This window comes from Anolis sagrei, chromosome 2, assembly GCF_037176765.1.
Source record: "Anolis sagrei isolate rAnoSag1 chromosome 2, rAnoSag1.mat, whole genome shotgun sequence".
NCBI classification, from domain to species: domain Eukaryota; kingdom Metazoa; phylum Chordata; class Lepidosauria; order Squamata; family Dactyloidae; genus Anolis; species Anolis sagrei.
In genome coordinates this window covers 197,768,802-197,791,242 of record NC_090022.1, presented here as the reverse complement: position 1 = coordinate 197,791,242, position 22,441 = coordinate 197,768,802, and the positions used below count along the sequence as shown (strand labels likewise).

The 22,441-nt window shown below is 42.3% G+C and overlaps 1 protein-coding gene across 1 annotated transcript; it reads left to right on the top strand.

Annotated features, from left to right (window-relative positions):
* The first annotated feature begins 1,471 nt into the window (after positions 1-1,471).
* Positions 1,472-19,330, top strand: MLF2 (myeloid leukemia factor 2). Its single transcript, XM_060762620.2, has 9 exons — positions 1,472-1,911; positions 4,709-4,781; positions 4,900-5,026; positions 7,198-7,233; positions 9,040-9,093; positions 11,141-11,266; positions 12,848-13,007; positions 14,231-14,470; positions 18,665-19,330. Exons 2-8 carry the CDS (start codon positions 4,732-4,734, stop codon positions 14,407-14,409), a joined length of 732 nt encoding a protein of 243 aa, XP_060618603.1. The 5' UTR covers positions 1,472-1,911; positions 4,709-4,731; the 3' UTR covers positions 14,410-14,470; positions 18,665-19,330.
* Positions 19,331-22,441: the final 3,111 nt, after the last annotated feature.

Below are 22,441 nucleotides of genomic sequence, written 5' to 3'. Positions count from 1 at the left end.
GGACCACGAGAAGATCCAACCATTCCATACTTCAGGAAATAAAGCCCAACTGCTCACTGGAGGGAAGGATAGTAGAGGCCAAGATGGAGTTCTTTGGCCACATCATGAGGAGACAGGAAAGCTTAGAGAAGAGAATGATGCTGGAGAAAAGGGAAGGAAAAAGAAAGAGGGGCCAACCAAGGGCAGGATGAATGGCATCCTTGAAGTGACTGGATTGACCTTGAAGGAGCTGGGGGTGGTGACGGCTGACAGGAAGCTCTGGCGTGGGCTTGTCCATGAGGTCACAAAGAGTTGGAAATGACTGAATGAATGAACAACAACAATCCCACAAACAAACACTACATTTTATTTATATAGATAGACTAGCTGTCCCCTGCCACACGTTGCTGTGGCCCAGTCTATTGATCTGGAAAATAAAGTAATGAGAAAGTGTTGGTTTCTAATATATGTAATTTCTTTATGCTTGTGGGTTAACAGTATTTCTTGCTATTTCTTTGCCAGTGTTGATGTCAAGAGTGTCTGGTTTGACCACTTTGAAACATGCAAATATAACTGTATTTCTTTAGGGATCCCTTTCAAATCTATGATACTATATCTGTGTGTGTGTGAATCATATCTATCTATCTATCTCTATGGCTGGATGGCTCTTTGTCAGGAGGACTTTGATTGTTTTCTTGCCCTGATGAAGGGAGTTAGATTGGATGACCTTAAGTATTTTCTGTTGATCATGGGGGTTCTGTGTGGGAAGTTTGCCCCAATTCTGTCATTCATGGGGTTCAGAATGCTCTTTGATTGTAGGTGAACTGTGAATCCCAGTGATTACAACTCCCAAAAGTCAAGGTCTATTTCCCCCAAACTCCATCTGTGTCTGTATTTGGGCATATGGAATATTTGTGCCAAGTTTGGTCCAGATCCATCATTGTTTGAGTTCACAGTGCTCTCTAGATGTAGGTGAACTACAACTCCCAAACTCATGGTCAATGCCCACCCAACCCTTCCAGTATTTTCTGTTGGTCATGGGAGAACTGTGTGCCAAGTTTGGTTCAATTCCATCATTGGTGAAGTTCAGAATGCTCTTTGATTGTAGGTGAACTATAAATCCCAGCAACTACAACTGCCAAATGACAAAATCATAATTTTTTGAGTGATGGTCACTCCTTGTGTTGTGAGATGTTTTGTTGCCAAATTTGGTGTGATTTCGTTCATTGGTTCTTTTGTTTTTAAGGTACTCATTATGCACAGAGCATATACAGAAGATAGATGAAGAAGATAGAAGATAACTGTGCTCTCAGCCCCCAGGAAGTGGGTCAGGAGAGATCTTTACTGATCGCCCCCCGGTGGCTGTGTGGAAGGGGGCCCTGGAAGCCACTTCCCCTCACGTCAACCTCAGCTGCGAAAAGGCATGGCCCAGCATCCATCCGGGTATGCAGCTCTGGCCTGGGGGGGCGGGGCTTAGGCGGGGGGCGGGGCTGCTGACATCACATCCTGCTCAGGCCTTGTTGTGGGTTTTCTTCGGGAAGGGGGGGCCAATAATATCCTTTTGGTGTGAGCGGGGGGTTCCCTCGGCGGGTTTGCCATTTTTCTCTGCGGGAGAAGCGGGTCCGGGAGGGAGGGAGAGAGAGCGCCCTTCTTCCTTCACCCTGTTTGGCCTGAGGCTTGCGGGGCGGGAGGCCCGAGGAGGACAAGGAGAACAAAGAGGCTCTCCTTCCAGCAGCAGCAGCGGCAGCAGCTGCCCATTCGCAACAAAGGGCGTCTTGTGTGGGGGAAGGAGGAGAAGGAGACCAGGAAGGGATGCAGCAGCAGTAGCAGCAGCCACATCCTAATCCGGGTCCCTGTGGCGGGAGCGCGCGGAGGAGCAGCAGCATCAGCACCCAGCAGCAGCAGCAACAACAAAGGACCCCCCTCCCAGATGTATGTGAGCAAGGCCCAGAGATGGTGGGGCCAGCCATGGAGCAGACCAAGGGGCGGAAGGAAAGGGGGGGGTGTTGGTGTAGAGCAGGCAGGTGGCGTGGATGCTGTGCGCGATGATCAATGGGCTCCTCCTTGGCCGCAGTGCTCCCTCCATCCTCTTGTGCTGTGTGTCCTATAATCAGAGCATCCCCTCTGGCAGTGCGGATAGGGGAGGCTGCAGCTACACTACCATACCATCCAGTTCTAAAACTGGATTATATGGCAGTGTAGACGGGACCTGAGAGAGAGAGAGGTCTTCCACTCCCTTTTGGCCTGGCTTTGGAGCCCTGAAGAGGAATCTAAAGGCCGGCAGAGCAAGCAAGAGGAGGCCTGGGCCTACATTTCTGTGAGCCATGATACCGAATTGAAGCAAAATCACAGGATCCAGTGGCTCGCCCATGCCTGCCTTTCTAGGAAGGGATCTCGGAGGTCCTGCCAGCGCCTAGAATCTACCCCTCCAAAGACAATGTCCTCGTCGTCCCATTGGGTTGCCAAACTCATTTTCACTGAGGACCACATCAAACTTTAGTTACCCTCAAATCAATGGATGGAGAAAGTGTTATCGAAGGCATTCGTGGCCATAATAAATGGGTTACTATGAGTTTTCGGGGCTGTATGGCCATGTTCCAGAAGCATTCCCTCCTGGTGTTTCGCCCACATCTATGGCAGGCATCCTCAGAGGTTGTGAGGTCTGTTGGAAACTAGGCAAATGGGGTTTGTATATCTATGAAATGTCCAGGGTGGGAGGAAGAACTCTTGTCTGTCTGAGGAAACAGGCAGGCTTTGAAGCTGCAAGGCTATTCAGTACTAATAAAAGCGTTTGCAAATTCAAAGTAACAGACACAGGAAAATGGAACGACTAGACAATGAGTCTGGACAACTTTTTTTAACAAGGAGACACTATGGATTTATATTTTATTGATTTGTTTAGTTTTTGTCTTATGTTTTTAATTATATTTATGACATTGTAAGCATTGAATTTTGCCCTGTTAACCACCTTGAGTTGCTGAGAAAGGCGGTATACAAATACAGTAAATAAATAATAAATAAATAGTCAAGGTGCTCAATTGCAACATTCACACTTGCCTCCAACAGACAAGAGATCTTTTTCTCAGGCTGGATATGTCACAGATATATAAAACCCACTTGCCTAGTTTCCAACTGACCTCACAACCTCTGAGGATGTCTGCCATAGATTACTTTTGATTATCAGCCATGCAGACCAGGAATACTAGGAATTGCAACTCAACTGCACTTGTGGCTCTGGGGTTGGGAAAAGTGAAAGGGCATTTTAAAGTCGGGCATCCTCTCCACAAGCCTTGTATCTAAATCAAAGCCACACTCTCCTGAATAAGCAGAACAAACTTCTGGGCTGCAGCTTCAAAGCCTGGCTAATTGCTGCCTGGGGGAGTCCTTTGTTGGGAGGTGTTAGCTGGCCCTGATAGATTCTTGTCTGAAATTCCCCTGTTTTCTGATCATTGCTCTTTATTTGCTGTCCTGATTTTAGAGTATTTTAAAAACAGGTAGCCAGGTTTTTTTTTTTGTGTAGTCTGACATGGTAGTTGTTAGACTTCAGACTAATTCAGCCTGAGAAGTCAGCCATAGTAGAGCACCTGCTGAACCAGCCTAGACACAGCATATTATCTGAGACCACAGAAATGCTGGACCACTCTGACAACCACCATGTCAGATGACACAGAGAAGCCCATTGAAATCCACAAGCATGTGGACACTTTCGACAAAAAAGAGGAAACCATGAAAATGAAGCATGGAAAACTCACAGCGACCCAGTGATTCTAGCCATGAAAGCCTTTAACAACACATAAAACAAACTTCAAACATCCAGATGTTACTGTATTACAACTGCCATCAGCTCTAATCATGCTGTCTCACAATGAATAATACAGAAATTTGTATGTAATCCAGTGTCTGGAGGGCCACTGGATTTGGCCCCTGGGATTTGAGTTCGATACAGATGTTTACAGTATCTGAGCTTTTGAAACTTCCCTGAATGGGGAGAGTAGGGCCGGGCCGGGGAGGAAGGTGTGTAAATCTGAAATACCTGTTTGTAAAGGGATATTGTAGAACTGTAGAAAAGAATGAGCTTTCACAGGTCGGAATTGCATCTGAAGAAGTAAACTTAGGGTGCATTTACACCAAGCATGGGCAAACTTGGGCCCTCCAGGTGTTTTGGACTACAACGCCCACAATTCCTAACAGTTGGAAGGCTGATAGGAATGGTGGGAGTTGAAGTCCAAAACACATGGAGGGCCGAAATTTGCCCATACCTGATCGACACTGTAGAATTAATGCAGCTTGACACTATGTTGTGGAATCCTGGGAGTTGTAATTTTAGCCCTCTTCCAAATGTTTTTAGCCCTCTTCCAAAGAGTGCTGGAGCCTCACCAAATTACCATGCGCATAGGATTCCATAGCATTGAGCCATGGCAATTAAAGCAATACCAACTGCATCAGTTCCACAGTGAAGATGTATGCTTAGGATGATGATGACTTGGGCTTGCAGCATGAGCTGTTCTTGAAGCATACCTTGTTTGTTTTCCTATGTGGGATGCAACTGACATGAGTGTCTGGTGGTGTCATTGATTGATGAATTGTTCGATAGGTCAGATGCTGTATATAGTTACAATACAAGAGTCAAAAGTCATGATATGTTGGTGAGTACAGATGTGGATAGACAGGCTGGATCTGCATGGAAAGTGACACTCACACATACAAATCTTGTTTGCCTTCTTGACAGCCCACCCTGCATTCGAAGGAATTATGTTCCGGTTCATGAGAGATGGTGAGCCAGAAGATCCAATGTTTATGATGTAAGTACAGGCCTCAGCCTTTACCTACTGAGAGAGAAGCCTTGTGTGTGAAAGGAAAGCTTATGTTTGGCATGAGCTACTTAGCAATATAACTCTTGTGAATCTCCCCTGCTTTCAGGGACCCTCTTGCTATCCACCAGCAACATGTGAACCGTGTGCTCTCGGGTGGCTTTGGCTACAGCCCTTTCCTCAGCATTGGCAATGGGACAGTACCTGGAACACGCCCGGCTAGCCGAAGAATGCAGGTAAATGAAATCGAGGGGCTAGGCCTGTCCATCCTCAGCTTATTTCAAAGCCCACACAATACCTCCTTCTCTTAACACTACAACCATTTTGTTCCTCATATGTCATTGGCTTTCCATATGTACAATACATAGCCATTTATGATTTTTTTATCATGTCAGAAGCGACTTGAGAAACTACAAGTCGCTTCAGGTCTGAGAAAGAATTGGCCTTCTGCAGAGATGCTGCCCAGGGGACGTCCGGATGTGTTACCATCCTGTGAGAGGCTTCTCTCATGTCCTCGCATGAAAAGCTGGGGCTGACAGACGGGAGCTCACCCTGTCTCATGGATTCGAACCAATGAGATGGTAGGAGGGAAAGAAGAAATGGAAGACAGGTGGACAGAGTGGCTGGGTGTGAGAGAAGGAAATGGAAAGATAAAGGAGGGAAAAAGATAATTGTCATATTTTATATTATTTTTAAAATTCACCTGGGATGCACCTGCAGCTGTATTAAAATTTATGCCAGACATTGACATCTGTACTGATGCCAGGCAGGCTTCCATTGCCTTTTGAAAGTATCTTTCAAAGAACAGCCTGGCATTGGATAGAAGGAAGTAGGAATTGGTGATCTTTGTTTGTGTGCATCAGATATGTGTACTGAGCAGAGGTGTCTGGGAGGCAGAGGGGAAAGCGGTTTCAATTATTCACAGTTCCACTATTTAGTTGTTCACTTAGGGCCTCCTAGACAAACTATACCCTTTTCTTGGCATCTCCAGCATTCCTCCCATTTAAAATAATAGGGTTCAGTTTTATCTCTGGTTTTCTGTATCTATACAAAGTCCAGGAACACACTGCCTCTGGAGAAGATGTTCTAACTATCATATATACTGAATATAAGCCAAGTTTTCCAGCCCATTTTTTACACTGAAAAAGCCCCTCTCGGCTTATACTCGTGTCAAAGTTATTTATTATTTTACTCTGTTATTGTAATTATTTTTATTACATTAATTATTTTACTCTATTTATTATTATTATTGCATTTATTATTTTACTCTATTATTGTTATTACATTAATTATTTTTATATATTGTTATTATTACATTTATTATTTTACTGTATTTATTATTATTACATTTCTTATTTTTCTCTATTATTATATTTAATATTTTACTCTATTATTACTGTTATTACATTTCCATTATTTTACTCTATTATTATTTTATTACATTTATTATTTTACTCTCTTTATTATTATTGGAAAGATACATAAGCACATTTAAGTTGAAGAAGCTTAGAATAATGGTTTAATCAAAGTCGGACAGTCTTATCCTAAATTACAGTTTTATGTGAATATTCAAAAACATTTCACCTACTGATGCCTCAATTAATGTAATTTTATTAGTATTTATTTTTATTTTGAAATTTACTGATAGCTGCTGCATTTCCCACTCTCGGCTTATACTCAAGTCAATACGTTTTCCCAGTTTTTGTGGAAAAATTAGGTGTCTCGGCTTATATTCGGGTTGGCTTATACCCGAGTATATGCGTTAATATAAAAAACTTGCCAGATCTGTAAGGCTTTCTGAGGAAAATTTTCTTTTCGTCCCTTCACCATCACAGGTTTGCTTAGTGAAACACGAGAAAGAGCCTTCTCAGTGGCTGCTTCCACCTTTTGCAGTGCTTTTCAATGGGAGGATAGACTGCTCCCTTCCACTTTTCTTGCATGAGAATGAGAATGCCTGCAAAGACATTCTCATTTAGGCTGGCTTTTAATATGTAATTACACCCGGGAAAGCTTTGTATTGAGGTGTGTGCTTTGCTTATTTATGTTTTTAACTATTATATTCTTTCAAAATAATTTTATACTGCTTTAAGTCAGATTTATTTGTGTGTGTATTATATATGTGTGTGTGTTAGGTTTTCACCAGTTTTATTTGTGAGCGGGCATAGGGTCCCATTCCAGGAGAAAGGTGACACATACATTAAATAAATAAACAAAACAGACCTGAGAATTGAGTGGAAGGGAATAATGAGGAAATGCTGTCATAGGAGGAAGTGACTCTAAAAGCTTCAGGGGGGAGAGATGAGGTCATCTGTCACTGTGAAGGAATAAATCTGAGAGAAAGATTTGTCTTCCCTCTCCTGCATAGCCACGTAGCTTAATAATTCTGCATTCCTTTATTTTGTTCCAGGCAGGAGCTGTTTCGCCCTTTGGGATGGTAGGAATGGTAAGCCCTCATTTTCTTCTCCCCACATGTATCGTTTCGACTGAGTGTGATTTTCATAAACAGCGTTTCTGAATCTGAATCCCAGACTTCTGTTAAAGCATTTTATTTTGAAATGATAAAAAATATGGGGACCATAAAGGCAGAGAGTCTGAAGGCTTCCACAATTTATTTCAGAGAGGGGAATTGTCAGAAGTTTTCACCGAAGTGTTATATTAAATGTCCTAATAATAATGCCAAGTTTTTAAACTTTGTGTTTAAAAGTTCCCAGAATTTGAACTTTTCTTCCTGAGATGGAATTTGAATAGAAGGAGGTGGAAGTGGGGAGAAAAGAGCAAGTGGCTTATTTGAGTAAGGAAAGCAGCCAACAAGCTCAGGTGGAGAAAATCAACTTTTTTGTCTTAAGGACACATGCCAGATCCAAGTGGCACTCAGCAAAACTTTGACAGATACCTCACTATTAGATACAGGAGGGTTCTATGAGAGGGGGTAGAATACTAGGCTCTGTTATCTCCCTCCTCTTTTTGTTTTGTTTTCAGTGCCATAATACTTATTAAACAGGACACTCTGCCAATCTTGCTGTGCTGGCTTTAATTGATGCACTAAGACTACATAATAATAGTTGGGCAGTTAGCTTATGTGCAAAGCACTGTGTGGAGTGGCGGCATTAAATAAATAAATACATTTAGAATAGTTGGCCTACAAACAAAGTACAGGCTGTCCCCGCGTTACAAATATCAGACTTAGATGCGGCTCCTAATTACAAATGAACGAGGGGTGAGACAATAGGAAGCAAGAGAAATTCTACCTCTAGAAAGGGAAATTCACTCCTGGAAGAGTTATCATGGGAAAACCTCAAATGAAGCTTTATCACCAATCCTTGTTTACAAGATAATCCAAAATATTTCTGCTGCCCTGGAAGCTAGGACTCAGAGCAAGGGTTTCAAATTACAGGAAAAGAGATTCCACCTGAACATTAGGAAGAATTTCCTGACTGTAAGAGGTGTTCAGCAGTGGAACTCTCTGCCACAGAGTATGGTAAAAACTCTTTCCTCTGAAGCTTTTAAACAGAAGCTGGATGGACATCTGCTGAGAGTGCTTTGATTGTGTTTTTCCTGCATGACAGGGTTGGACTAGATGGCCCATGCGGTCTCTTCCAACTCTATTCTGTGATTCTATTAAAAATCCAATTCTCACAGTGACAGAAAGTGAGGTGAAATCTTCTGAACAGGGGCATAGACAGCAAAGCAAAATATCAGAGGGGTGTTAACTCTTTCCTTTGGTATCCAGAACTTTAAAAAATGACTGAAAAATGTACCTGTTTTGACTTACATACAAATTCAACTTGAGAACAAACCTTCAAAATCTATCTTGTTTGTAACGCAGGGACTACCTGTATGGCAAAAATGATTGATTTTTCTCCTTGTTCCTTCATTGCACACTTTGGCAAAGTTAACATTCTATAACTAGAAACTCTGATTAGCTTTTGTAAATACAAATTGCAAAGGCACCAGTTTAGGTGTTGGAAACAATTGGTCTTCCGGATGTTGTCGACTGCAACACCCATCAGTCCTGGCTATCAATTCCATTGGCGGTCATGAAGCAGGAGGTGATAACTGCTGCAAGTGTAAACCCGAAAATGTGCCCTTGAGTTTAGGATATCCTCATACCTGGAGTATTAACTGTGCATCTAGGAGAGCAGTGAAGCATCTATGAGAAGGGAAATGTGAATTCCTTTTGCCCCATTTTACTGTGTGTCTTCTCTGAAGGACCGCTTTCACCAAACCTCAGCTGTCTTTCTCTCTTCAGACAGGTGGCTTTATGGATATGTTTGGAATGATGAACGACATGATTGGGAACATGGTAAGAGCCCTCTGTTTGCTTTACTACTGCATAGTAGTCCCACATTGTGTAGGAATGCAGGCAGGCAGAAGGAAGATATGAGTGATGGAAAGGCAGGCCCTTCAGTTTTACTTTTGGCCAAAAAGAGAGAGAAGGCTCTTCGTTATTATTATTATTATTATTATTATTATTAAACTTTATTTATACCCCACTACCATCTCCCCATTGCTGTGTTGTTGGGCCAAGCTCAACAACACAGCAATGCAAATAAACAACATACAACGAGAGTAAAATATAAAAACAAAAAATAAAATACAAGAAACAATATAAATAAACATCAAGCAATATAAAATCACAATAATTTAAACACAGAAAATAAATCACTGTGGGCAGGGCCAATAGCAAGGATTAAAAAGTTTAAAAATACTGGATGGGAAGGCAGTGTATTGTATCTGAACATTATTGTCTGTATTAAGAAGCTGCCAGTGGTCCAAGTCAGTTTAGTAATGTGTGTTATGTTATGCCACAAGACTCTGAAATAATTTTCTGTAAACCAGTGGTTCCCAACCTTTGGGCCTCCAGATGTTTTGGACTTCAACTCCCAGAAATCCCAGCCAGCCTACCAGCTGTTAGGAACTGTGGGAGCTGAAGTCCAAAACACCTGGAGGACCAAAGATTGGGAACCACTGCTGTAAACGTAAAGTAACGAGGTGGTTTTCTACATTGAACTTGTGAGGTTGGTAACACTGCAATAAAGAAGTCGAACAAACATTATCCATGCAACAGGTCTGGGCCATAGTTGGGAGAACTATAATTACATATAAATTTAAATTAGCTTGTTCTGCTTTCTTTCTCTCTTTTTAAAATTCTGTAGAGTTGCATGTACATATTAATTACTGCCATGGGGGCAGATTCTTGCCGACATCCAGTCAACCTACTCCTGCTATTAAGAGGCCGTGTGTGGCAAATCTATTGAAGTAACAAAACCAAAATAACTACTGAATATGATTTTGAAAACAGAATTATTGTGTATCTTGGCTTCTCCCAACTCCCAATTCTTCCTATATTTAATAAATTGTTATCAGTTTGCACTAGCAAACTAGTGCAGATTGTGCATAACACTAAACTGCACCATAAAATATGTTATAAAAAAAGACTTATGCTTTTGCTGAGATTAAAGTTAAGACCCTCATTTAAATCCATTGAATTTGGATTTCCTGGGAGCATTTTTACAATAATGTTTATTAATTAGTTATCATTTTCTTTCTTTGTGGGATATACACTACCTGACTTTACCCTTCTTGGGTGAAGTGAGCCAGAAAAGCCTAGCATAGCTATTACACTGGCCAAAATACATTTTGTGCCTCAAATGTTAGCCCTGCGTATGGGTAATTTACTCGCTGATTCCAAAAATGGCACCATTTTTCTCATATTAGGTCTAGGTTTTGAGTTGCAGAACGTATGCCATCTACCAGTCACCTTGGTGGCGCAGCAGGTTAAACCACTGAGCTGCTGAACCTGCTGACCAAAAGGTTGGCGGTTTGAATCTGGGGAGCAGGGTGAGCTCCTGCTGTTAGGCCCAGCTTCTGCCAACCTAGCAGTTTGAAAACATGCGAATGTGAGTAGATCAATAGGTACTTCTCCAGTGGGAAGGTAACCGCTCCAAGCAGTCATGCTGGCCACATGACCTTGGAGATGTTTGCGGATAATGCTCGTTCTTTACCTTAGAAATGGCAATGAGCACCACCCCCCAGAGTTGGACTCGACAAGACTTAATGTCAGGGGAAACCTTTAGGTTGCAGTCACCAGAAAATTATGATAACTATATCTTAAGAAACTAGAGCAACTTTCAGAATCAGCTTGCCAAATAACCCCAGGAGCAGGCCTAAATTTCAAGACACCAAGGGGGGGGGGGGAACGGGGGAGAGGTTGTGCTGCGTTATTGTTTTCTCCCATTTTACAGAAATATGTTTCCCCATTCTTGCTAGCAAATGTTATACTTTCCTTTTTTAAAGAGGATGGATACCGTAAGATTGCTTATGGCTTTTTCTCTCTCACATGTTTCTAGGAACACATGACAAGTGGTGCCAACTGCCAAACATTTACCTCCTCAACTGTCATATCCTACTCAAATATGGGGGATGCCCCCAAAGTCTATCAAGAGACCTCAGAAACACGCTCTGCGCCTGGAGGGGTGAGAAATGGATTTCTCTAAAAGACTCAAAATAACCATGGGTTGTCGATTTCCATGGGCTTTATGTAGGTGTCATTATAGATAGGATACGGTGATGGTTCACAGAAGGGGTGCAGAGTCTGCACGGGGCTTCTCTGATACGGAATCAAAGGCTTACGTAGGACAACTAATAGTCAATGTTGTCGTCTGGGAGACTGAAGTAAATCCTTCATCCAGGCCTGCACAGTCTGGCAGTAGTAAGGAGCCGAAATAAAATAGACTAAGCCTGTTGGGCCGCAGATAGGTTTTTAGTGCCTCATCCTGCATTTGGAAATTGTAGTTGCTGGGATTTATAGTTAACCTACAATCAAAGAGCATTCTGAACTCCATCAATGATAGAACTGAACCAAACTTGGCACACAGAACTCCTATGACCGACAGAAAGTACTGGAAGAGTTTGGTGGGCATTGGCCTTGAGTTTTGGATTTGTAGCTCACCTACATCCTGAGAGCACTGGACTCAAACAATGATAGATCTGGACCAAACTGGGCACGAATACTCTATATGCCCAAATGTGAACACTGGTGGAGTTTGGGGAAAATAGACGTTGACATTTGGGAGTTGTAATTGCTGGGATTTATGGTTCACCTACAGTCAAAGAGAATTCTGAACCCCACCAACGATAGAATTGGGCCAAACTTCCCACAAAGAACCCTCATGCCTTGAAGGAACTCACTGGTGTGAGCCTCCCTCCAGCCTCACATGCTCTCCCTGGCTTGCACATGCTCACCACGCTACCATGTGGGGAGCACGCCTTCTCTCCCCTCCCCACTTGGAGTCTCAGAAACAGCCCTTCCCTTGGCTGAGAGGCCAGCCAATCACAATGGAGGGGGGCTTTTGGTGGGAGGATTTGCCATCTGTTTCCAAAAAGGAAGAGAAGGACAGACGGAGAGATGTTCAGCCATTTCTGCCAAAGGGGTTCCTAAGACCATCAGAAATATAAGTTTTCTGATGGTCTTTGGCAACCTTTCTGAAACCCCCTCGTGACCCCCCAGGGGTCCCAACCCCAAGGTTGAGAAATACTGCTCTAAACCAACCAATCTAATTTTTATTTTTTAATAACCTGGAGCCCAAGATTCCAACCTCCCAGAATAAAGGTTTAATACACCTTAAAATTTCATTCCTGCTCCCAACTTCACCAACCTGAGTCCAACAACCTTCCCAGGCCGCGTTTCCAATCAAGAGCAGCTCTTTCAGCATCCCGATAGGCTCTGTTGGTGGTGCCCTTTTTGTTACAGGTTAGTTTGGTAACTTTGATGCCTACAAAAAGGAAATGTATAGAGGTAGAACACTTGGAGGGGGAAATGGCAAATTTCTATGGTTACTCTGCTGTAGTGCTGCATGTGACCTCCTTCCCTAAGGCTTAGGCTCAGAGCTTCTGTGGACCACACCAAATCATTTTGAGTGCCACAATTTTGAGTGATAGAATAGACCTGCCTTAGTCTCCTGTGTAGCCAAAATAGGAATTTCCCAGGACTGTTAAGTGAGGCTATAACAATGTTAGCACACATTTCTAACAACCTTCTGTACCCCTGGCCCCAGATTCGGGAGACCAGGCGAACGGTGCGGGACTCAGACAGTGGCCTGGAGCAGATGTCCATAGGCCACCACATCCGGGAACGTGCACACATCATGCAGCGGTCACGCAACCATCGCACAGGTGACCAAGAGGAAAGGCAAGACTATATCAACCTGGATGAAAGTAAGTCTCCCTGGGCCACTTGTGTTGGGCGAGTGGGCTTATTAACGAAAGAGTTAATAAATTACGCTGTGGAGTAACTTAGCAGCAGCAGCGTGACCCAGCACCAGTACCACAAAGTGATAAAAAAAGCAAAACCACACAGACCAATGTTATCTTTTCCATAGGAGGCTTTTCTTTCTAAAAACAATATGGTTGCACTATGTACCAAAACAAGGTCTCCATAACACAAATAAACCAATACATAGTAGCTTTACACGCAGCAGCCTTGACACTGGAGCTTTCTCACATGAGTCTTCTCTCGTACAAAGGTTTCCCTCATACTCCTCAAGACGACAGTAGCTTTGGCCCACTAACTCTTAACAGGCTGCAGCATACTAAACTCTTCTCAGGACGACGCTAGCTTTGGCCCACTAACTAACAGGTTTCAGCCTACTCATTCTCCTCAGGAGGACACTAGCTTTGGCCCACTGACTCTTACAGACTTCAGCCTACTCACTCTCCTCAGAGTGACACTAGCTTTGGCCTACTAACTCTAACAGGCTTCAGCCTATTCACTCTCCTCAGGAGAACACTAGCTTTGGCCCACTGACTAACAGGCTTCAGCCTACTCACTCTCTTTAGGACAACACTAGCTTTGGCCCACTAACTGGTTTCAGCCTACTCACTCTCCTCAGAACGGCACTAGCTTTGGCCCACCGACTCTTAACAGGCTTCGGCCTACTCACTCTCTTTATGACAACACTAGCTTTAGCCCACTAACTCTTAACAGGCTTTGACCTACTCACTCTCCACAAGACAACAGTAGCTTTGGCCCACTAACTCTTAACAGGCTTCGACCTACTCACTCTCCTCAGGACAGCACTAACTTTGGCCCGTGAACTTTTAACAGGCTTCGGCCTACTCACTCTCCTCAGGACAGCACTAACTTTGGCCCACTAACTCTTAACAGGCTTTGGCCTACTCACTCTCGTCAGGACGACACTAGCTTTAGCCCACTGTCTTAACAGGCTTCGGCCTACTCACTCTCCTCAGGATGGCACTAGCTTTGACTTACTGACTCTAACAAGCTTCAACCTACTAATTCTTTTAGTGCTTGATTTACACTTTTGTAATCAAAAATACCCAGTTAATTTTTAATATTTCGGACTACTTGGTCATTTTCTTGGAGCGCGCTGTTCAGCTCCGCCCCACTGAGCTGCCACCTTTTGCATTTCCATTTTCAGATGATGCCGCTGCATTTGATGACGAATGGAGGCGGGAGACGTCCCGCTACCGGACGCAGAGGGGATTGGAATATCGGCGTCACGAGGGAAGCAATGGCCACAGGGCTGAGGGGACCCGTCTCGCAATTCAAGGACCAGAGGAGTCTCCCACCAGACAGTCACGCCGGTATGACTGGTGAATCTGAAGCAGACTTAAGGGGGGTGCGATGCTGTCACCCCCAGATTCACCTTCATGCTCTTGTAAGTTTTTCCTTTTACCTCTTGCATGCACACTGTGCCCAGTTTATGTCCCTAAACACCTCTGATAAGGGAGGTGCAATTTGGTGGTCCAAAGCATGTTTTCAGTCGTCATCATATGTGATTCCTTGAGACTGAGTGTCTTGGAGGTGGGTCTATAAGTGACTTTAGAGACCTGTTCTGGATTCACATGGTCTTTCACAGTGAGGACATAGATTTCCAGGTGGAAGGCAGTCACAAGAAGGGTTGCTTGAGGCGCCTTCCTCTTGGCACGTTTCTCCCTTTGCCCTCCATTTGTGTCTCCTCAAAATCCATAGCACTGTTGGTAACAGCTGACCTCCAGTTACAATATTAAAGTGCCAGGAATTCCCAGTTCTCTGTGTTCTTTCCACATTTTTTAGGTTACCTTTAAGACCATCTTTAAATCCCTTTTGCTGTCCACTGACATTCCATTTTCCCTTCTTGAGCTGAGAGTAAAGGAGTTTTTTTGGGAGATAGTGATTGGGCATTTGGACAATGTGACCAGTCCAGCAAAGTTGATGGTGGAGGATCACTAAAACACTACCCTTTGTCCACCTGTCTTCCCAAGAGATTTGCAGGATTTTTCAGAGGCAACACTAATGGAATATTTCCAGTATTCGGGAGAGACATGTGTTTATTTATTTATTTACGACATTTATATGCCGCCCTTCTCACCCCGAAGGGGACTCAGAGCGGCTTACAAGTCATAAGTACATACAACATACTACATAATACATAACTAGCATAGTACTATTACATCATTCATAACACTAGTACTACATAATATTACATTATTGCTAGGGGAGGGGCGCTGATGTCACAGGGGACAAGATGGTCCATGTTTTGCAGGCATACAATAGACTTGGAAGGACAACAGTTTTCATGTCTTGTTGAAGGCTTTCATGGCCAGAATCACTGGGTTGCTGTGAGTTTTCCGGGCTGCATGGCCAGGTTCCAGAAGCAATCAATCTCTCCTGACGTTTTGCCCACATCTATGGCAGACATCCTCCGGGGTGGTGAGGACTGCTGGAAACTAGGCAAGTGGGGTTTATAAATCTGTGGAGTGTCCAGGGTGGCAGAAAGGACTCTTGTCTGCTTGAGACAAGTGTTAATGTAGCAGTTGGCCACCTCGATTAGCATTGAATGGCCTTGCAGATTCAAGGACTGGCTGCTTACACCATGTGAACAATTTCAACAGAAAAGGGGAAACCACAAAAATGAACAAAATCTGGCTACTAGTATTAAAAAACTCTAAAATCAGGACAGTAAATAAAGAACAACACTCAGAAAGCAGGAGGATTCCAGACAGAAAACAATGAGGGCCAGCTAGCACCTCCCAACAAAGCATTCCCCCAGGCAGTAAGCATCCAGTCCTTGAATCTGAAAGGCTATTCATTGCTAATCAAGGTGGCCAATTGCCACATCACTACTTGCTTCAAACAGACAAGATTTCTTTCTTCCACCCTGGACTTTCCACAGATATATAAATCCCACTTCCCTAGTTTTTTAGCAAACCTCACAACCTCTGAGGATGCCTGCCATAGATGCAGGTGAAACGTCAGGAGAGAATGCTTCTGGAACATGTCCATACATCCCGGAAAGCTCACAGCAACCTAGTCTTCAAGTCTGTGTCTCAGTTTGGCACACAGCAGAGTCTGTCTTTCTGCTCCTTCCGAAAATATCCACAAAATGGTATCCTTGAAACAATGGCATACTCACTTGTAGAGTTGCAGCTGCTGGATAAGCAGAAGTATCTTAAGACACAGTAAGGTTCCACAAAATCTGGCTTCAAAACAGTAGGTTTTAGATGAAAGCGGTCTACAGTATGTACTACCACCAAGTATGCTGTATATGTATGCGTTCACACTTGAAATTCCAAATAGCTCTTTATGTTGTTTGATGAACAAGAGCTGGAAACACATATTATAATAAAACTAATTACTCTTTAAGGTGCCATAGAACCATGTTTTTACTGCAACAGATTTGACATGGAAAATTGGAAATTATGTGGAAGTGTGAACATTAATTAGGAAATGACAAATATATTGTGGACAAAAGCACTTTTGTAAAATTGCAAAAACACTTCCAAGTCAAAACAGATTATGATTCATCTGACTCCTGGTGCAAATTCTGATTCTTACAGTAAAAATTTTGGACATTGATTTAAAAAAAAAAAATCACCTTTCCTAGACTCAGTGGTGCACAAAGAGTCTAAAGTTGCTACTCCTGCTTTCACTGGGTCTTATGGCATCTTATCCAAAAGCATCTCTTGTCATGCTGTGGTTATTACTTTTCTCAAAGACAAACAGATTGTAATATACCTTACAAAATGGCAGCTTAATCAAATCAGCTTTCGGAAATGATGTCATTATAATTACAGTCAAGCTTTTTAAAAATACCGTATATATTTGAGTATAAGCCAATCTGAATATAAGCCGAGGCGGCTAATTTTACCACAGAAAACTGGGAAAACATATTGACTCGAGTATAGGCCTAGGGTGGGAAATGCAGCAACTACTGGTAAATTTCAAAATAAAAACAGATCCCAGTAAAATTACATTAATTGAGGCACCAGTAGGTTACATGTTTTTGAATATTTACATAAAATTGTAATTTAAGATAAGACTGTCCAACTCTGATTAAACTATTATTCTAATCTTCTTCAATGTAAATGTGCTTATGTATCCTTCCAATAGTAATAGAGTAAAATAAATGTAATAATATTAATAATAACAGAGTAAAATAATGGAAATGTAATAACAGTAATAATAGAGTAAAAAAATAAATGTAATAACAATAAAGTAAAATAATACATGTAATAAAATAGAAATAAATAGAGTAAAATAATGTAAATGTGATAATAAATAGAGTAAAATAATAAATGTAGTAAAATAATAATAAAGTAAAATAATGTAAATGTAATAAAATAATAGAATAAAATAATGTAATAATAAAAATAATAGAGTAAAATAATGTAAATGTATTTTTTTGTCATGTCAGGAGCGACTTGAGAAACTGCAAGTCGCTTCCGGTGTGAGAGAATTGGCCATCCAGGATGTAAATCTAATAATAATAATAAATAGAGTAAAATAATAAATGTAAAATGTAATAAATAGGATCATCACCTTAAAATGGTTTCAAGTTGAGGTGATTTACCGCTTCCTGAATGATCATTCTGGTAGCATGTTGAACCTTTTCTTCGAGAACTGCAATGCTAAAAAAAAGGAGACTGTGGTGTACAAGTGGCTTCATTTGTGAGCCAAGTTTCTCAGAAAGAAGGCATCTGTCAGAAAGAAAGATGTCTGGTACTAACAGGGGGAAAAAATCTATGAGAAAATCAATTTTGGATTTCGTCTTTATTTATTGGTTTGAATGAATGAAATGCAGTTCTTTATATGTCTCCGGTGACTGCAAATGCTGCAGCACATTCACAACATTATGTTTTAGCAGATTGATTTAGGCCTAACTCTCACTTAGGCAATAAATCTGAACATTGGTTATATTACCTCATATTGCAGTTTGAAGATAGGTTGTTCTATTCAAAATTCAAACAAACATATAGAAATAGATAGCAGACAAAAAAAAAATCTAGCTTGTCTTTTCTCTGACATGCAAGTTCTCGAGATGCAAAACATTTCGTACAAATAAGATCAGTTCTAGTGTATGTGCAGTTTAAAATGTTATGGGCACGTGATTGTCAAGATCAGGGGTCCTCAAACTTTTTAAACAGAGGGCCAGATAACAGTCCCTCAAACTGTTGGAGGGCCAGATTATAATGTATTCCTATGCACACTGCACATATCTTATTTGTAGTGTAAAAAACACTTAAAACAATACATTAATTAAAGTGAGGAACAATTTTAACAAATATAAACTTATTAGTACTTCAATGGGAAGTGTGGACCTGCTTTTGGCTGATGAGATAGGATTGTTGTTGTTATTGTGAGCTTTCAAGTCGTTTCAGACTTAGGTTGACCCTGAGCGAGGGCCGGGTAAATGACCTGCGAGGGCCGTATGTGGCCCTCGGGCCTTAGTTTGAGGACTCCTGGTCAAGATCATAATCATGTGGATTTTACATAGTATCTGTTTTTCCCCCTTACTTTTTCACTGTTTCTTCTGCTCCCTTTTCTGATCGATATTATTTCTCTCCATCTCTTTTCCTACCTTTTTGCTCAGGTACAGACAGTGAAACTCTGATGGCGAAGCCCTCACAAAAACATCACTTGGACCTTCCTCAAATTGAATACTAGCTTCCTGCCCCTAAGATTTAAATTAAATGACTAACTCTGCACAGTTGTACTCCTTGCGTAGAGCAGGCGGCCAAGGGAAGTGTGAGGGACCTTGTCCATGAATGAGTGACACACCAGTTTCCCTGCTTTTTCCTCTTAACTCCTCCCTGCCCCTCATTGAGCCCCTTAGCCCCAATCCTTAGTGTTTTGTGGGGGGGAGGGGGGAGGGGAGCAGGAGTAATCTCCCCGAGTTTTTGCCATCCCGTTTCTATTTCCGGCTCCAAGTTTGGCTGGCTCTGGAGTTTGTATTTAATCTCACCTCCCACCTCAAGCAGCAACTGCGTAAGAAAATCTGTTGCCCTGCTATTACTTTCAAGCACTTGGGAATTAACCTTTAGTTGCCTCTGCTCTCCGCCTGCCTACATGTCTGCCTGCCCTGGAAATGGGATATGTATGGAACAGCGCAAGGGATCAGGTGAGGTGTAGATAAACCGAACAGGCCCTACCTCTCTGCCCAATCCAGTCAGCTCCCCATCTTATCAAATTTGATTTTGTGAAACTTGTAACTAGATGTTTACTGAGCTGAATAAAGAAATGAAACCTGTAAAGCAAATAGTGTTGGCCTCCATCTCATTATTTCTATCTCAAGAGACCTCGGGGGATAGATGAAGACTGGTTTTATGTGATGCTGTTTTGTTTGGGCTTTTTGAAACAGCAGACTGCAGTCCACATCTTCTTTGGTGAGCCAATCCTTCTGACAAGCCATGACTGTGATTAATTTTATTACAAACGTATAGCCTTTCTTCCCCACGTTGTCTTATTTCCAAGATGGAGTCCTTAGCATAAAATAAAAGTAGCACTAAATCCTCCAGCTGTAAAGTTGTAGCCTGCATTGGAACTCAAGGATCCGTTTCCCTTTTGTCCTTCACAGCAGGAAACCTGGTGACTAATACTTGCTTTTTACATGGGCATTGTTGTCCACTGAGGGTGAAGTCCTTCACTACTGTTGTGTACAAAGTTTCTTCTTCCATTGTTTTCTTTTTTGTTTGTTTTTTTAAAGATGGCAGCCACTGCCACCCAATGGTCCTTCACTGCACTGTGCCTCAAAAACACAGAATTAGCTTTGGAAGTGGAGCCCCCAGTGGCGCAATGGGTTAAACCCTTGTGCTGGCCGGATTGCTGATTTGAAAGTTGGGTTGCTGACCTGAAGGTTGCCAGTTCGAATCCAGGGAGAGCGTGGATGAGCTCCCTCTGTCAGCTCCAGCTCCATGCGGGGATATGAGAGAAGCCTCCAAGGATGGTAAAACATCAAAACATTGGAGTGTCGCCTGGGCAACATCCTTGCAGATAGCCAGTTCTCACTCCAGAAGCAACTTGCAGTTTCTCATACACACACAAAAAGCTTTGGAAGTCAAGAGAAGTAATCCAGCAAGCTGCATCATCATTCGTATTTGGCAATCTTGACTCATGCAGTATTGGCTCCTAAGGTAAAATAAAGGTAATGGTTTCCCCTGATATTAAGTTTAGTCATGTCCAACTCTGGGGGATGGTGCTGCTCTCCATTTCTAAGCCGAAGAGCCGGCGTTGTCCATAGATGCCTCCAAGGTCATGTGGTCAGCATGACTGCATAGAGCGCTGTTACCTTCCTGCCAAGGTGGTACCTATTGATCTCACATTTACATGTTTTTGGACTGCTAGGTGGACAGAAGCTAGGCCTAACAGCGAGAGCTCACCCCACTCCCCGGATCTGAATTGCCAACCTTTTGGTTGGCAAGTTCAACAGCTCAGCTGTTTAACCTGTTGCACCACCAGGGTTCCTATCAAGCCAAAAACGCTCATATCTCCCCTTTGATTGGACATAATGCAATTGTCCAGGCCATCTGCCAGTTTCTTCTTGTAAGTTACATCCAATGGATCAACAAATATTAGAAAAGGATATCACCAAGGCCCAACAGTGATGATGTGATAATGTCAGAAGTAGCAGATGTCCCTGAAAGTCTGAGAGGAGAAGATGCCTAGAAAAAAAGAGAACTGGGACAAAGCAAGGCGGTCTGTCTGGTGTGGTTGCCAGGATTTGGGAAGTGGAATTTGGGTAGCATAAGGCCTCGATTCCAAATGGTACAGTCTTCATCTGCTGATCCAAACACAAACTGAGGTGAGGTCAAGAAGGTATGGACTACATGCAGTTGCATTAATCATGCGGTGGGCTGTCCTCCCCTAGAAGGGAAGACTACCATTTCCGATACTATTAAGTAGTAAGCGCTATCCTGAGTTGAGGTGTTGGTGTTTGGGTTGCACACACTGTCCTTGGAGGAACAAGAAAGGGCCTTGCAGCTCGTGGCAGTGCTGCTTTACAGTCACCTCCACAAATGCAGCTTTCTTCAAATGTGAAAAGATAAAAAGCAAGCGACTACTACATTATTTTTTTAAATACGCATCCCTTCTGAAAATAAAGGTAAAGGTTCCCCTTGACATTAAGTCAAGTCGTGTCCAACTCTGAGGGTTGGTGATCATCTCCATTTCTAAACCAAAGAGCCGGTGTTGTCCATAGACTCCTCCAAGGTCATGTGGCCAGCATGACTGCATAGAGTGCCGTTACCTTTCTGCTGGAGCGGTACCTATTGATATACTCACATTTGCATGTTTTCAAACTGTTAGATTGGCAGAAGCTGGGGCTAACAGCGGGAGCTCACCTTTCTCCCTGGATTTGAACAGCCAAACTTTCGGTCAGCAAGTTCATAAAATCAGCAGTTTAATCCACTGTGCCACCAGGGGCTCACCTTCTGAAGATACTTCAGAATAAAGTTATCCTTGAACACATGGATAATCCACACCAAACCTTATATAAACACATCTTTGTTTCCTAGGAAAAAGTCAATACAAAATTTGTAATCTTTATCCACTGATACTGCTCATCATCCTCTAAACTCAACTCATTTTCTCATTCCTTTATCAACAGTCTGCCATAATGCAGAATATCCAATACAGAGTCTTTTCTTTTTTCATAGTGAACAATTTTCTCACTTTTTATGGTGGGGATTTTTTTTTCTGAACATTATTTTCCAGTTATTTTACCCACCTCTTTAATTCATTGCCAGCTTTCTGTCTCCAACATGTACTCCAGGAAAAATTAGTTAAGTTAATCTTTCATCTTTAAAAAAAAACTCAGTGTTTTTATAGTTTTGCAGTTTAAACATATGTCCTGAATTCACCAAAATATCTCACCATGCCACTGAAATCACTTCTTTTATATACATATATAATTTTTATTAAGCTTTTTCAAATTTACATAAAAATATGGTGGGGGGAGTATTTCTGGAAAGGATCAGGATAAATATGGGGGGGGAGTAGGGAAGGGAAGGTCGGGGGGGGGGAATGAAAAAAGGAAAAGAAAAAATGAGAAGAAAACTGGGAGGGGGGAATGTGGGAGGAAATTTAAACTAAGGAAAGCAGGAGACTTCTAAATATCTAGCCATGCAGCCCACCAAAAAAAAAATCTTACAACATCTATACACATAATAAAAGTGAAAATGTGTGTGTTTGTGTGTGTGTCTGGCTGAGTATCCACTTGCACAGACAGGCTCCCACTTCCATGAAGCTATAATTCCCACTCCTCAGGAGACACCAATGGCCCTCCCTCCAATGACTGCAGGTTATAGAAAACGCCGTAAACATGTACAAAAGCCCTGCCAATGTCTTCCACCAACACCATACTGACCATAAT

Coding starts and splice junctions, on each gene's coding strand:
- MLF2 (XM_060762620.2), top strand. CDS start 4,732: ATGTTCCGGTTCATGAGAGATGGTGAGCCAGAAGATCCAATGTTTATG. Junction 4,782..4,899: donor GAAGATCCAATGTTTATGAT/GTAAGTACAGGC, acceptor CCCTGCTTTCAG/GGACCCTCTTGCTATCCACC. Junction 7,234..9,039: donor CCTTTGGGATGGTAGGAATG/GTAAGCCCTCAT, acceptor TTCTCTCTTCAG/ACAGGTGGCTTTATGGATAT.